This window comes from Miscanthus floridulus, chromosome 2, assembly GCF_019320115.1.
Source record: "Miscanthus floridulus cultivar M001 chromosome 2, ASM1932011v1, whole genome shotgun sequence".
NCBI lineage: Eukaryota > Viridiplantae > Streptophyta > Magnoliopsida > Poales > Poaceae > Miscanthus > Miscanthus floridulus.
In genome coordinates this window covers 131,774,352-131,790,395 of record NC_089581.1, presented here as the reverse complement: position 1 = coordinate 131,790,395, position 16,044 = coordinate 131,774,352, and the positions used below count along the sequence as shown (strand labels likewise).

Sequence of the window (16,044 nt, the reverse complement as noted above, 5' to 3'; positions counted from 1 at the left end):
GGTGAAGCCCCCGAGCGCCTTTTTGAGTGGCCCAACTAGGTCAAGCCCCCAGACTGCGAAGGGCCACATGATGGGGATCATTTGGAGCGCCTAGGCCGGGAGGTGAGCCTGCCAAGCGTAGTACTGACACCCTTCGTAGGTGGTACAATTTGCTCGGCATCAGCTACTGTAGTGGGCCAGTAGAAGCCCTGTTAGAATGCATTCCCAACCAAGGTCCTTGGTGTGGCATGATGACCGCAGACCCCACCATGGATATCGCTCAGTAGAAGTTTTCCCTATTCGCTAGGGATACAGAGCTGCAGGATCCTGATGTGACTCTTTGTAGAGTTCACCCTCTACAAGAACGAAGGACTTGGCATGGCACGCGAGCCATCGGGCTTTCGTCTTGTCTACCGGTAGTGTGTCGTGGAGGAGGTAGTCAAGGTAGAGCATTCTCCAGTCGTTGGGAGGGTTGGATTCTGCTGCTGGATCCTCTTCAAGCTCCATGACCTCAGAGTCGGGCGAAGCAGTCGGCGGGTCGGCCCCTGAGATAGGATCAGGTAGGCCATTGCTAGCTCGTTCTGACCCCTCGTAGCGCACCAAGGGCTTGTGTTGATCGCTGGCAAAAACACCCGTCGGCACTGGCTCTCGGCTGGATGCTGCTTTCATGAGCGTGTTGTGGATGGCAGCCACAGTAGGCTGCCTCTCCTACGTCATCGTGCGCGTGCCTACGGGTGTCGATGGTGCTGCGCACGTCGCGGTCGTGGTCGAGACATTGATGCACTAGGACGGCGAAGGGCTGCCTACTGCCTAGCGGTGTCTGGTGAATGGACGCATCCTTGGTGGGGCGCACCGAGGGCATACACTGGCTGGCGTCAGGCTTGTGTTGTCAGGACAATGAACTTTCTGCCTGCTATGCCACCGCACGCTCGAGCAACGTGCAAATTTCTTGGCGGGCGCGGTGATCCTCGGACATCGTGGCCTCCGGTAGGCCGTGTAGCAAGGCGGTTGCTGCGGCGATGTTTTGGCTTGCCCGAGCAAAGTGAGAAAGGGTCCCATCGTCGATGAGGATTCTTTGGTGTATGGTGCGGGCCGTGGTGCACATGCGCCCACCGTCTTCGCGGTGTTCAATCTCGCGATTGATATCCGTGTACTCCTAGACGAGCCCTTGCCCGACCTCATCAATCTCTAGCTTGCAGGCCCTTAGCTGCTCCATCCTTAGGTGAGATGGGGCTACCGTCTCCTCCCCGAACCTACCGCTAGGGTTACTTGTCGGGGTGGCCTCTTCCCTGGAGACACTTTCGATGTGCCCCTCGGGGGTCTGCGCCATGAAGCATTCCCAGGAAGGGTGGTGGCTCCCCATGCTAGAGTCTGAGCTAGAGAACGATCCTAGCTCCTCGGTGAGGAGCCTACGAAGAGTCTCTGTATCATGTTCAATCGTCCCCATGAACTCGTTGTCCATGGGTGGCTGAACCATACATAGTGCCAGAAGGTGGCCAGCGGTCGCCGCAGCGTTGCGAAGACCGAACGGAAATTCTGTCGGGGCGTTTTGTACGGGGTCTTCTAGGGATAGGGTGATGCAACGTAGGTCCTCCTTGGATAACTGGGGTCCAAAGGAGTCGCCTAACTAGCCCTCGAGCCTCTAGTGGCTGAGGCTGACAAAAGGGAGGGACTGTGTGACCATGTGAGCCAGCGCCAGCTCTCCTCCTAGTGTAACAATGAAATCTAGGTTACCGAAACGCACGTGTGCGCCTGAGACCCAGCTGATTATGTGGGTGGCCATCCGAGGCCTGATTTGGAACGCGCAAAGTCCCCTACCTAGCACGCCAACTGTTGGTGTTTCATACAAGCACCGGCAAGTAGATTTATAGTAATACACGTTAGGCTCGGATGATGCGCTAAAGGACACAAGATTTATACTAGTTTAGGCTAAATGTCCCTACGTCCAGTTTGTTGCTGCTTGTGTTATTAGCACCGAAAATGGTTTGTAGTAGGGGGTACAAACGATCGAGAGAGGGACTAGTCCCAAGTCTCTGATGGAAGGGTCGAAAGGAGGCCAAGAGCTTGATAGCAGCTTGACTGTATGTGTTGTGTGTTGTGCGTTGTGCCATCAAAAGTCGGTCCCCTTATTGGAGGAAGCGCATCCCCTTTTATAGATGAAGGGGACGGCTTTATAAGTGTGAGGGCTAGGATGCATACTCCACCTAGCCTTGTGGCTCACGTCTACCTAGCTTGGTTACCCATTCTGATCGGTGCGAAAGGATGATAAGCGCCTACAATACTGTTGATGCCTCTATAGAATGTCAGGATGGTTACAGAGCACTACCCCTCGTAGGGTATGGACTATAGTACAGTGGCTTTGACTTATGAGCCTTGCCCAGTCTTGCTCCGCATGCCTTCTAGTTCCTATGAATCTTTATCAGAGGGACGTGGGGTCGGGGTCTGGAGTAGCGCTGTGGGAAAGGTCTTCCAATCTGAGAGGGCGTCCGGAGGCTGAAGCGTGTGCTCCGATCTAGTGAACCCGAGGGGGTGGGAAGCGGGCGCTGCTCCCTTGGGACCATAATGTGGTGATGGGATATCTGTCATTTGTGGAGATCACAAATCCTTTTCTAGAGCATAGTGGTTGTCGTATATCTTCGTCGGGTTCCATGTCCCGGAGCTGAAGGTGGTGCCTACAACTCTATAGGGCAAAGAGCACACACCTGCAATACTTTTCAGGCTCTGCTATGCCTAGAAGGGTCTAAAGCACCCGTCCTATCATTCCCTGGTAGTACCTTTCCTGCCAGGGCACAGGGTATGGTCCTTGAAGCCATGGTTGACCCAAACATCTTGTCTTGCCCTGTACCCATCATCATGAGGGAACGGGAAGAAGTTGTCAGGCAAGATGAAACTAGTGTTTAGACATCAAGCGGGGCGAGGTTTGTCCTCGGTCGTTGGGCAAGGTGGAGACCAGTCCTTATCCCTTGGGTGAGACCAAGCCCACCCCTTGAGGGTCAGGCGAGGTGGAGTCTATCCCTCAGCCCTCGGGTGAGGCGGAGCTGGCCCAAAGGTGTTGGGCGAGGCAGAGACTATCCCTCAGCCCTCAGGCGAGGCAGAGCTAGCCCAAAGGCATCGGGTGAGGCGAAGACTAGCCCTTAGCCCTCGGGCGAGGCAGAGCTGTCCCAAAGGCGTCGGGCGAGGCAGAGACTAGCCCTTAGCCTCGGGCGAGGCGGGGCTGGCCCAAAGGTGTTGGCGCGAGGCTGAGACTAGCCCTTAGCCCTCGGGCGAGGCAGAACCAAACTCCCGTCATTTGGGCAAGGAACGTAGCGATGCCCTTGTTCGTCTAGAAGTTTTTAACGTTCGATGGTTATTGGTTTCACCTTCTAGGGTACCCCGGTATTAGGTCCCCGACAATGGGTAAGTTTGAAAGTTAGATCCATTTATTCTAATCCGGAGGAGGATTTTTTATTGAACACCTATGTACTTTTGAGGCGTGAAAACATTGTAGCAACTCTTGATCCATTACTGAGTTTAGCTTTGCTTAAGGACTGACAAAGGTTAAGCTTGGGGGAACTTATGGACGGTCACTAACATCAATTATAAACCATCAATATAACCTATATTTATACTTAATTCCATCACCAAACATAGGTATAGGGGTTTAAACTAATAAAGTCCACAAGTTTTGGTGAATCTGTGTTTTCAGTAGGGTTTATCCAGAAAACCGTCAAGGGGGACCTATTCATGAAAGGAAATTATGGAATTCCACCGCGTAATTGATGTGTGAAGACTCTAGAAGACTCCAGAAGGTGAATCACCAAAGCAGAACCTATGTCTCTGACATAGGCTGGCTAGCCCCACCTAGAGGCCGCCCGACCTATGGGCCCCCCCATGTCAGCCTCCCGTTGTTATGTCGGTTCTCCACCGTCTCCTAGGTTGCATCTACGCTGTCCTTTAAGTCAGTTTGATCCAAGGGTTCACATTGGACGCTCCAGCCTATATATACTAGCCCCTACCACCCTCACTAGAACCATCCTGAAACCCAAATTCATATCATGAGGATCAGAGCCAGCTATAAAGAGAAGATTAGTCCTCTATAGGATCTAGTCTTATAAATAATAGTGAGATAGAGAGTGAGGGAAGAGTTTGGAGGAGGTGCCGGCCTATCGGTGCTCTCTCTATGGCTTGTACCTTGGTGGATTCAAGTTCTATCTGAGCTTGCATCGAAGATTTCTCTAGTAATCAACTTCTGATTCAAGTAAGCATCTTGTTTGTTCTTTAGGTTCACAACTCTCTTTTGAGTGCTTTATTCTCTTCCTAGGGGGAGTAGAGTATTAATCATAAGTGTAAGCATGGTGCTTAGACTTAGGTTAATCGTGGATACACCCTACATTCTGAAAGATGGTAGATCGCGTGAGTGACATAAGTTATATATAGCCTGTACTATATAGCTTCGTTGATCCTTTGTAGTCCACCTCCTGTCTGTAGGCGCACGTAGGACGCGGTTGCGATGGAAAGCATCCCTTGCTGGTGTCTTTCCCTAGTAATGTCCCTAGTTGAATAGTAGAAGGCATAAGCATACCCAAGTCAGAACTAGAGAACTTTAGTTATCCTCTTTATGCTCCTATTTATCCTAACCTTGTTGCTACCCTTAGTTAAGTTAGACCGTAGTTAGTCTCACACATTTCCCTATGGATACAATACTTGGAATACCTCCGGGTGAAAGCTACAGTGGTATCCCTGCACTTGCAGATTTATCTGTGTGCGTTAAATATACCAACAATTGCATAACTCTTTTGCGGTAGAAATAGCAACACACCTAACAAAATCTTAGTTGCACATTTAGATAGATTACTTTCTTGCATAGGTTTTGACTAGGTGGAATTAGAGGCCATAGTTAGAAGTAGATTTTTAAGTTTCCTAATTCACCCCCCTCTTAGGCATCATGGTCCCTTACAAGTGGTATTAAACCCACAAAGAGTGAAGAAAAAGAAATACATTTCAATGCTAGAGCTAAAAATTGCTTGTTTGAATCTTTTAGCATGGATGTCTTTAACCAAGTATTCACTTTAAATACAACACATGAAATTTGGTTAAAAATCCATGATGGCACAAGTGAAAGGTCCTAATGGCTAGAGGGGGGGTGAATAGCCTATTAAAAAATTTCTACAACAACACTTAACAAACCGGTTAGACAATTATGAGGCAAAGCAAGTGATGTGCTAGCCTACTAGAATAACAAGCCACCTACCACAATTCTACCTCAATATTCTCTTTGTAGTCTTCAAATGAGTTTCTCTTGGTGAGGTTTGAAATCTTGCACACATGCATATACTAAACATGACATTCGGCCTTGATGCAGTCACATAGAGTAGGCTTCCAATCATAGACCGATATAATTTTTGATCCACCATATTTCCACTTGCATCACTATCCAAGTTGCCATTTGTTCCCATTGGTGTACTAATGGCTTTACTATCACTCATGCCAAACTTCTTGATCATGTCCTTGATATACTTGCCTTGACTCACAAAAGTACCATTCTTCAATTGCTTGATTTGAAGACCAACGAAGTAACTTAACTCTCTAATCATGGACATCTCAAACTCATTAGCCATCATCTTTCCAAACTCATCACAAAAGTCTTGATTGATTGATCCAAATATAATATCATCAACATAGATTTGCAACACAAATAAATCTTTTCCAATCTTCTTGATGAAAAGAGTGGTGTCAACCTTGCCCATCATGAACCCTTTAGAGAGTAGGAAGTCCCTCAATCTCTCATACCATGCTCTAGGTGCTTGCTTCAAGCCATATAATGCCTTCTTCAACTTGTACACATGGTCGGGCTTCTTGTCATCTTCAAAACCGGGAGGTTGCTCAACATATACTTCTTCATTGATGTAACAATTTAGAAATGCACTCTTTACATCCATTTGATAGAGCTTGATGTTGTGGGCACAAGCATAGGCTAGCAAGATTCTAATTGCTTCCAATCTAGCAACCGGGACATATGTTTCTCCAAAGTCAAGACCTTCAACTTGTGTATATCCTTGTGCTACCAATCTTGCTTTGTTCCTTACTACTATCCCATCTTGATCTTGCTTGTTTCTAAAGACCCATTTGATTCTAATCACATTGTGTCCCTTTGGTCTCTCTACTAATTCCCATACTTGATTTATTATGAAGTTATTTAATTCTTCATGCATAGCATTCACCCAATCAATATCCTTCAATGCTTCATCTATCTTCTTTGGTTCAATAGATGACACAAATGAGAAATACTCACAAAATGAAGCCAATCTTGATCTAGTTTGCACACCTCTTGAAATATCACCAATGATAGTGTCCAATGGATAATCCCTTGTAATATTGGTTGGTCGGAGCATTGGAACTTGATTGCTTGTATTTACTTGATCATTGGGTTGAGATGATGTACTAGCCACTTGATCTTGTTCATTATCATGAGAGCCACTTGTACTAACTTGATTTGTATCATCATGCACATTTGAGTTAGAGAGCACTTGTACTTGATCATCTTCATCATCATTCACTTGCCAAGGCCTCAATTCACCAATATATATGTTCTTCATGGCATTTGAAAGTTGAATGCCTCTAACATCTTCTAAGTTCTCATTCTCTACTTATGAACCCTTGGTTTTATCAAATTCAACATCATGAACTTCCTTAAGAGTACCACTATCCAAATTCCAAACTCTATATGCTTTGCTTGTAGTGGAGTAACCGAGTAGGAATCCTTCATCACATTTCTTGTCAAACTTGCCCAATCTAGTGCCTCTCTTCAAGATATAGCATTTGCAACCAAAGACCCAAAAATATGCAATGTTGGGCTTTCTACCATTCAAGAGCTCATATGGTGTCTTCTCTTTCAATGGGTGACAATAGAGGCAGTTGCTACAATAGTAAGCCGTGTTGATTGCTTCAACACAAAAAGATTGACTCACATTGTACTCACTAAGCATAGATCTTGCCATATCAATGAGTGTTCTATTTTTTCTCTCCATAAGGCCGTTTGATTGTGGAGTGTACTTGGCTGAGAATTGATGTCTAATTCCAAATTCATCACACAACTCATCAATTCTAGTGTTCTTGAATTCACTACCATTGTCACTTCTAACTCTCTTGATGGTTATTTCAAACTCATTGTGAATGCCCTTAACAAATGATTTGAATGTTACAAACACATCAATTTTGTCCACTAGAAAGAATACTCATGTGTATCTAGTATAATCATCCACTATCACAAAGCCATATTTGTTACCACTGATGTTAGTGTATTGTGTTGGCCCAAACAAGTCCATGTGTAATAACTCAAATGCTTTACTAGTGCTCATCATGCTTTTCTTAGGATTAGTGTTTCCAACTTGTTTGCCGGCTTGACAAGAGCTACAAATCTTATCCTTCTCAAACACAACATCTTTCAAGCCTCTAACCAAGTCATGCTTAACCAATCTATTCAATTGTTTCATTCCAACATGACCAAGCCTTCTATATCATAACCAACCCATGGTAGACTTAGTGAACAAACATATAGATAATTTAGCTTCACTAGCATTGAAATCAACCAAGTATAGATTCTCATATCTAAAGCCTTTGAAGATCAAGTTAGAGCCATCTACACTTATGATCTCTACATCATCTACCCCAAATATGCATTTGAATCCAAGATCACACAATTGAGCCATGGATAGCAAATTAAAGTTCAAGCTCTCTACTAGCAACACATTGGATATGCTCATGTCATTGGATATTTCAATCTTACCAAGCCCTTTAACCTTGCCTTTCCATTGTCACCAAATGTGATACTATCATAACCATCATTGCCATTGGTATTGATTGAGTTGAACATTCTTACATCACCGGTCATGTGTTGAGTGCACCCACTATCAAGAACCCAATGCCTTCCTCTAGCTTTGTAATTAACCTACAAAAGAAGATCAATTCTTTTTAGGTACCCAAACTTGCTTGGGTCCTTGAAGGTTAGTCACTAAGCTCTTTGGTACCCAAATAGCTTTCTTCTTTGAGCCCATCCATGGTTTACCAATGAACTTAGCCTTTACACCATTTGCACCCTTGGTAAGCATATAGAAAAAATCAAGCTTAATGAAGGATACATTTGCATTTTTGCTCTTATTTTTGCATTCATGCTCTTTATGACCAACTTGCTTTCTACTAGTGCAAAACCGACCATTGTTCTTCACAAAACTAGTCTTGTGAGAAGCAAAAGCCACCTTGCCTTTCTTGGGGGTATAGCCCAATCCCTCTTTGTAGAGAGAAGCTCTTTGGCTACCCAAGCACATAAGCAAGCGGTCCTCACCACCATAGGCCTTAGCCAAGGTGTGAGTGAGCTTATTGACCTCCTTCTTGAGGTTCTCATTCTCAACCATTAGTGAGGCATCACAAGTGAGACCATCACTACTAGATGAGGTGGAAATAGAGGTACTACAAGAAGGGTTAGCGGGAGCAACAATGATAGGCATAGATAATGATTCATCAATTACATCACAAGTTAAGCCTAGATTGCAAGTTTCAACATGCTTCTTTTTATTTTGCTCATCAAGCAAAGAGGAATGAGCCTTTTCAAGCTTTTTGTGAGCCTTGCCAAGCTTCTCATGGGCTTCCTCTAGCCTCTCATGAGATGCATTGAGCTCATCAAAGGCTTGCTTAAGTGCTTTTAGTTCCTTATGCAAGCTTTTGCATTCCCTTCTCTTGATGTCAAAGTGTTCTTTAACATCTTCTAGCATGTCAAATAGTTCATCCTTAGTAGGTTCATCATCATCACTATCACTTTCATTTTTGTTTTCATTATCATGTTCCTCATCACTTTCATCATCACAAATTTGTACCTTAGTGGCCTTAGCCATGAAGCATGATGGAGTGTTGAAGAGAGAAGGCTTCTCATTGATTGCAATGTGTACAAGTGCCTTCTTCTTGGTGGTCTCGTCATCATCACTATCATAATCATCACTTGAGGAAGCATCACTATCCCAAGTGACCACATATGAACCACCATTCTTCTTCTTGAAGGTCATCTTGTCCTTCTTCTCTTTCTTTTCCTTCTTCTTGTTCTTCTTGTTGTCATCATTATTGTCGCTATTGTATGGACATTGAGCAACAAGATGATCTTTGCTTCCACATTTGAAGAACCTTCTTGACTCTTCCTTGTTCTTGGATGAAGATTTCTTTCTTCTAGCACAGTACCCTTTCTTCATTATGAATTTGCTAAATTTCTTGACAAAGAGAGCCATCTTCTCATCATCATCATCATCCCATGAACCATCATCTTCACTTGATGTTTCTTGCTTTGCCTTGCCCTTGGATGATGTGGCCTTGAATGCCACACTCTTCTTCTTCTCATCTTTCTTCTCCTTCTTTTCTTCCTTCTCATCATCATCTCTATATGTATCATCGATCATTATATCTCCCAACACTTGGTTTGGTGTCATAGTGTCCAAACCACTCTGTTGATGCAAAAGTGATCTGCAAACACAAAGGGCTAATACCCGAATCGATATCCAAAGCGTGCCAGTCGATTTGACCTACTAATCGACAAGGATGAAGACACGAACACTTTGGTCCTGACAACAGCGATACGCCCGGAAGTCACGGCCAAGAGGTGCTCACACGGAACTCGAGAATCGCCGAAGGTCGCACTGAAGCGATGCAGCTCGCCGAATCAATGAGAACTCGTAAAAAGGAAAAATATGCAAATTGACGAAGTCGCCGAAAAGTAAGTAGATGCAAATAGGAGTAAAAAGTTGGTTTTGATATTGATTGATATATTCTATTACATTACCCCTTACTCCATATTTATACCCTGATCTAAAGAGACACAACCAAACACAACTAGGACACCAATCCCATATCTAAGGAAACACGTGACTCTTACACGAATCATAACCTAACAAATATAGAAAAGGAAATCAACTCCTATTTATTTCCCTGTCCGCCTCAATTACGATGGAAATCTCACTGTCCTCCTTCCCATCGGCATATTCCCTGCTTCATCGGCAGTAGTCTTTAAGTCTTCCTTCATCGGCATACTCCCTGTTTCATCGGCAGTAGTCGTCAAGTCTTCCTTCATCGGCATACTCCCTGTCTCATCGGCAGTAGTCTTCAAGCCTCCTTTCATCGGCATCGACAACAACTCCTTCAACCTCATCGGCAACGCCCGAGTCCAAATCAACCTTTCCATCGATCATCACCAACTATCGGCAACCATTTTTACAAACTGGCTTTCATTGGCTATCAAAGTATTCAATAACTTTCCCCTCGCCGATTGGTCCACTCCGATTACTTTGACACGTGCAAAAAAAACGGTGTCAACACATGCCCCCCAATTTCGGAGTATAAAACCATTAATGCTCCGAAATTTACTCCAGATAACGCTTGCCTTTGCCCAATTACCGTAACTCATTCCCTAAGCCAAAACTTGATTTGTTATCAAATCCAATCAAATCTAATCTTGATCCACACACTTCAGTAAACATCGCACAATCGCCAACCACTCTTGCCTTGATTGAGATACCAAAACAACAACCCATCGGCAAGATCTTAACATGATAATGCTGCCATTTTAAGAATCAAAATATCATGTATCAATATCCTTTCCAAGTCATGATTACTTGTTATCAACTCATCTGTACAATCCCCTGATTATCGCGCGAATAGTTACCATATCCCCCTGCACCGCCTTGACCTATATGCACGCGTCATAGAGATAAGTCCAAAATACCCTTATTCTGGCCGGCTTATAAATAGATTTCTCCGGAACCCTCATTCTCTATCTTCAGCCTCTAATCCTTGGCATTCTCTCTCTCCGGCGGCGACTCCGACGAACAACCGCGCGACCTCAACCAACAAGAACCCTTCTCCGGCGCTAACTTCAAGTTCTCGGCTCGTATCTCCACCTTCCTCAAGACAATGGCCATCAACTTCGACGTCCCTGCGGTTCGCTCTACTTCCACTACCTTTTACTTTGACCTTTTTGCAAATTTATTCGGTTGGTGATTTTTCCTTTCTTCTGTCTTCTGGATTCCATAACCTTAGGAACTGCGCAACAAATTAATTATCCCAACCGATCAGCCACACGTCCAATGCCTTGGACCAATGGGCAACCTAGATCCAACCGATCTGATCAACGCAGAGGTTAACAGAATCCCCTTTAGAGCCCAAAATTTCTCTCTGAACTTGTGGAAAGACACATTCCGATCTTGGCCCAAAACCACCAAAGGGTGGAAAGATTGGTATTTGAGGGTTAATAGATCGATGCAAGTATACTGGGCAGAACGAAAGTTAGACCAATGTATCAGGCTCTCTATTGCCGATATGCAGAAAAATGAATCAATGATAATTGCAGCTGCTTATTTCTGGTCAGATACGACCAATACTTTTATGTTTGGACATGGCCCAGCTACCCCTACCCTTGCCGATGTCCACATGCTTACTGGCTTGGACATCTCAACTGCCGATGAAGGCTCCATCTATGGTAGAAAGCCTGAATATAGAGTGAATACCCGTAACATCGGCGGTTGGACAGGATATATTCAAGAATACCAGAAAACCGGGACACCTAGCCAGAGGGAACATGCCACATTCCTGAATATGTGGTTAGAGAAATTTATCTTCTGTGGTCGATCAGTAGGACCAACCAACGCCTTCCTCCCTGCAGCTGAACTTCTGGCTAATGGCGTAAGGTTTCCTCTTGGCCGATACCTTCTGAGCTCCACTTATCATCTTCTTCACCAAGTGTCTCAGAAACTTCTGCTTGGCGAACCCATCGGCAACCTGGGAGGCCCGTGGTGGTTCATCAACATGTGGCTGAATGCCCATATGCACAAACGTTTGCAATGGGACTTTTTTGCTCAACAATTCCCACGAGAAATTGCCGAAGATTATGTGCTTGGGGATGATGAATCGGCAACACGCTCACCCCTCAATTTTGGTGAAGCCATAATTGTCCTTCCTGGAACAGAAGCCAACGAAGACCAAATCGGCAGATTCTTTCAAAGCTTCTATAATGGTCTTTCTCGTGATCATAGGGCCTGGGTGCCTTATATCGATGAAGAAAACAGATTCCCCCTTCTTTTCAACTTTGCCGATGACACTCTGAATCAAGATAATGAGCTTATGATGGCTATCATCACTCCCAGGGCAATTCTAGTAAACACATTCGGCAGCGGGAAAAACACCAACATTACATATGAATTTTACAACCCATCGGCAGTATCCCGCCAATTGGCTTTTGGGCAACTGCCAATCAAACTCTGCTTTGCCGATGTGATCAAACCCAGGGAAACAATCACCTGCGGAACAGACTGGAACAAGGTAGTACAACTTTCTCCTGATGCCGATACCACAGATGTTGATATATCCACCTGGACACCAATATCTTTCATCACCGAGTCATACAAGCAATGGTGGCGAGAGTGGAAAGAGCAACTGTTCGCGACTTCTGCTCACACATATCGGCACATGATCGATTCTGAATATGCTATCCCTGACGACGCGGTAAGTTTCTTTGAACTCCCTTCTGCTTTTCCTTTCATTTATCAATAACTGACTCCCTTGTAACAGGTTAACCACCCAGCACCATCGGTGAGCAAAAGTGGGAAACCCTTCAACCTCCGGCCTATTTCCCCAACATCGCCGATCGGCTACAACGCTCCCACCTTAGCCGCTTTGACCCACCAGAAGATTCGTACCAAGACCATCACTTCTAAGTCAAAATTGGCTATATCCAGGGCTACTCCATCGGCCGCTGCTACAACCTTGGTCAAAGCCTTTAAGGTAACAACCTTGTTTATTTTCACTTATGCCAATCACAAACTATATTAACCTTAATCATCAGGGGATAAGAGCTGCTACTGGATCATCATCGGCAATTCCGCCGATATCAAGCACCACTCCTTCAGAGGTAGCTTCTTGACTTTACATTCTATCTGTTAAATATCATATCTCACACTTGTTTTACAGCAACAATTGGGTACATCGGCAAACGTACCAGATGCCCAAGCTTCACAACCAACAAGTGTCGATGCCCCCCAGCCGATCGTTGCCGATGTCCAAGCAAAGCGCAAAGCTTCAACAGATACTGAAGCACAGCCAAAACGACAAAGGTCTATGCCGATCCCTACATCTGCCCCAATGTCATCGGTCATCATACCTCAAGAGCCTACCACCGATGAAGTCACAGAGGATATCCCATCGGCAAGCTCAGCCGATCCACACGACATACTCCAGGTTGCTTCCTCCAGTCAAGCACAGGAAATTGCCTTGAAACAGGTAAACCGATCAACCTATCTGATTTTACAATACTCATACTTACCCCTGATTGATCTCCTTGTCTTTCTTTCAGGAACAAGATTCCCCGAACAGCCTATTTTCCTTTGCCATTGACATTTCTGACGACGATGGAGAGGAAACAAGTTCTTCCCTTGCACTGGGAACAATATCGGCAGAAACTAAATCCAAGTTGGAAACCCTCCTGAACTTGCTACAGCAAAGTACCGCCCAACTGGTAGATGACTCGGACCCCGCAAAGGCAATCTTCAAAACAATTCGTGGCCAGGTCCCTGCCGATGTTGAAGAAATACTCTTCCCAGCAGCTCACTTAGAAAGCCGTCAACTGCAATATCAACGGGCTGCTCAGCGCATTGCCGATAAAGCAGCTTAAGCTCAACTTAAAGGAGAGATGCTACAACTGAAGCAAATCGCTGATGAGAAGCACAAGGGCATCGTCAACTTGCAGACTTCGGGTGCTGCACTTAAGCAGAAAATCTTGGATCTATCGGCAAGGAAGGCAGCTCTATTGGCTGAATTGAAAGAAATTGATGCAGCCTTAACTCATGCTCAACAAGAAGAAAGCCAGCTACCCAATGCTGTCAAAGCCCTTCAGCAAGAAAGAGATATCCAAGCTCGCAAAGCTTTAGCCATAAAGAAGAAACTCAAGCCTGTGGAAGGTGCTGCCGATGACGATATCAAAGAAATGGAAGAAGCTGACCAGATTCGCCTGCGTGCGATATTAGCTATCCAATCCTTGCTGAACGTGTAATCTTATTTATTGTATCGGCACTTTATGAGACATTGATACCCTTGCATAATTCTTAGCCGACTAATACTGTTATCGGCACTTATACTTTTATGCATCTGTCCAGATACTAGGGTAATATTTCTTTAAATATTTTCCATTTAACGCTCTGGGAAACACAACCCCTTCGAGGGTTTCTAAAATATATGCATTACCAGGAATAGACTGATTTATCCGATATGGACCTTCCCAATTAGGAGACCACTTCCCAAACTTTGAACTTTTAGTCCCAATCGGTAAAATCAATTTCCAGACCAGATCTCCATCGGCAAACTCTTTTACTTTCACCTTCTTGTCATACCATCTAGCTACTCTTTTCTTATTTTCTTCAATACTAACTAAAGCCCTTAACCGATGACCCGCCACATCTTCCAACTCATCTTTCATAAGAGTATTATACTCATCGGCTGTCAGCTGATTTTGAGAACGTATTCGTCTAGAGCCAACCTTAATTTCCCAAGGCAACACTGCATCGTGTCCATATACTAACTGATAAGGCGTTACTTTGGTTGCACCATGGCATGACATCCGATATGACCACAAGGCTTCATTTAATACTGTATGCCACCTCCTAGGATTTTCTTCAATTTTGCGCTTAATGAGTTTGATGATCCCTTTGTTAGAAGCCTCAGCTTGACCATTAGCTTGAGCATAATATGGAGAAGAATTTAAAATTTTAATTCCCATACCTACAGCAAACTCATCAAATTCTCCTGATGTAAACATAGTACCCTGATCGGTAGTGATAGTCTGAGGAATACCAAATCGGTAAACAATATGCTCTTTCACAAAATCAATCATATTGACCGATGTCACCTTCTTTAAAGGAATTGCCTCAACCCACTTTGTGAAATAATCGGTAGCAACCAGAATAAATTTATGTCCTTTACTCGATGGCGGATAGATCTGACCAATGAGATCAATAGCCCATCCCCGGAACGGCCATGGTTTGATTATAGGATTCATAGCCGATGCAGGCGCTCTTTGAATATTACCAAACTTTTGACACCCCTGGCATCCCTTAAAATATTTAAAACAATCTTCAAGAATGGTCGGCCAATAGTACCCATTCCTTCTGATCATCCATTTCATCTTGAAAGCCGATTGATGTGCCCCACATACTCCTTCATGAATTTCACCCATCAAGCTTTTCGATTCATCATTGCTAACACATCTGAGTAAAACTCCATCTATAGTTCGATAATATAATTCATCATCGAGGAGCACATATTTGGTAGCTTGGAACCTTATACGTCTCTCGACCTTTCTACATGGATCCTTTAAATAATCGACAATCTCTTTCCTCCAGTCATCGGTATCAACTGTCGATGTTAGCACTTCCTGAATAGGCTGATACCCTGAAGCATGCTGAGCTAGTCGATTAGCTTCCTCATTATGCAATCGAGAGATATGCTCAAGACGAAAATCTCTAAATCCTTTCAACAATTGCAAACATCTTTCATAATACGGAATCAAAGCTTCACTTCGGCATTCATAAATTCCATCTAATTGATTTATAACTAGCATAGAATCGCCAAAGATTTCAACAACATCGGCACGTATCTCCTTCAGCAATTCTAACCCCTTTATCAAGGCTTGGTATTCAGCTTGATTATTTGTCGCTGTAGCAACAATCGGCAATGAAAACTCATACTTCTTTCCTTGAGGTGAAATTAACACAATGCCGATACCTGCTCCTTCACCACATGTGGACCCATCGAAGAAAAGTGTCCAGGGAGCAATCCCCAAAGAATCCACCGTATTACAATGCTGAGTGACAAAATCAGCCATCACTTGCCCTTTAACTGCCTTAGTTGATTTGTAGCGTAACTCAAATTCTGATAATGCTAAAATCCATTTGCCGATTCTACCACTTAATATCGGCATCGACAGCATATACTTGACCACATCGTCTTTGCATATGACCATACATTCGGCAAATAACAAATAATGCCTTAATTTGACACAAGAAA

At 44.3% G+C, this 16,044-nt stretch overlaps 1 protein-coding gene and 1 long non-coding RNA gene across 2 annotated transcripts; one reads left to right on the top strand and one right to left on the bottom strand.

The window, feature by feature from the left end:
* Positions 1–282: 282 nt before the first annotated feature.
* Positions 283–648, bottom strand: LOC136537079 (uncharacterized). Its single transcript, XM_066529168.1, has one exon. It carries the CDS (start codon positions 646–648, stop codon positions 283–285), a length of 366 nt encoding a protein of 121 aa, XP_066385265.1.
* A 12,188-nt stretch (positions 649–12,836) lies between these two features.
* On the top strand, positions 12,837–13,626 carry LOC136539703 (uncharacterized). The gene is made up of 3 exons (XR_010779737.1): positions 12,837–12,898; positions 12,958–13,266; positions 13,340–13,626. It is a non-coding gene; the product is annotated as an uncharacterized lncRNA (long non-coding RNA).
* Positions 13,627–16,044: the final 2,418 nt, after the last annotated feature.

Bases quoted from the DNA above. Each gene is read 5' to 3' on its own strand.
- LOC136537079 (XM_066529168.1), bottom strand. From the start codon at position 648: ATGAAAGCAGCATCCAGCCGAGAGCCAGTGCCGACGGGTGTTTTTGCC.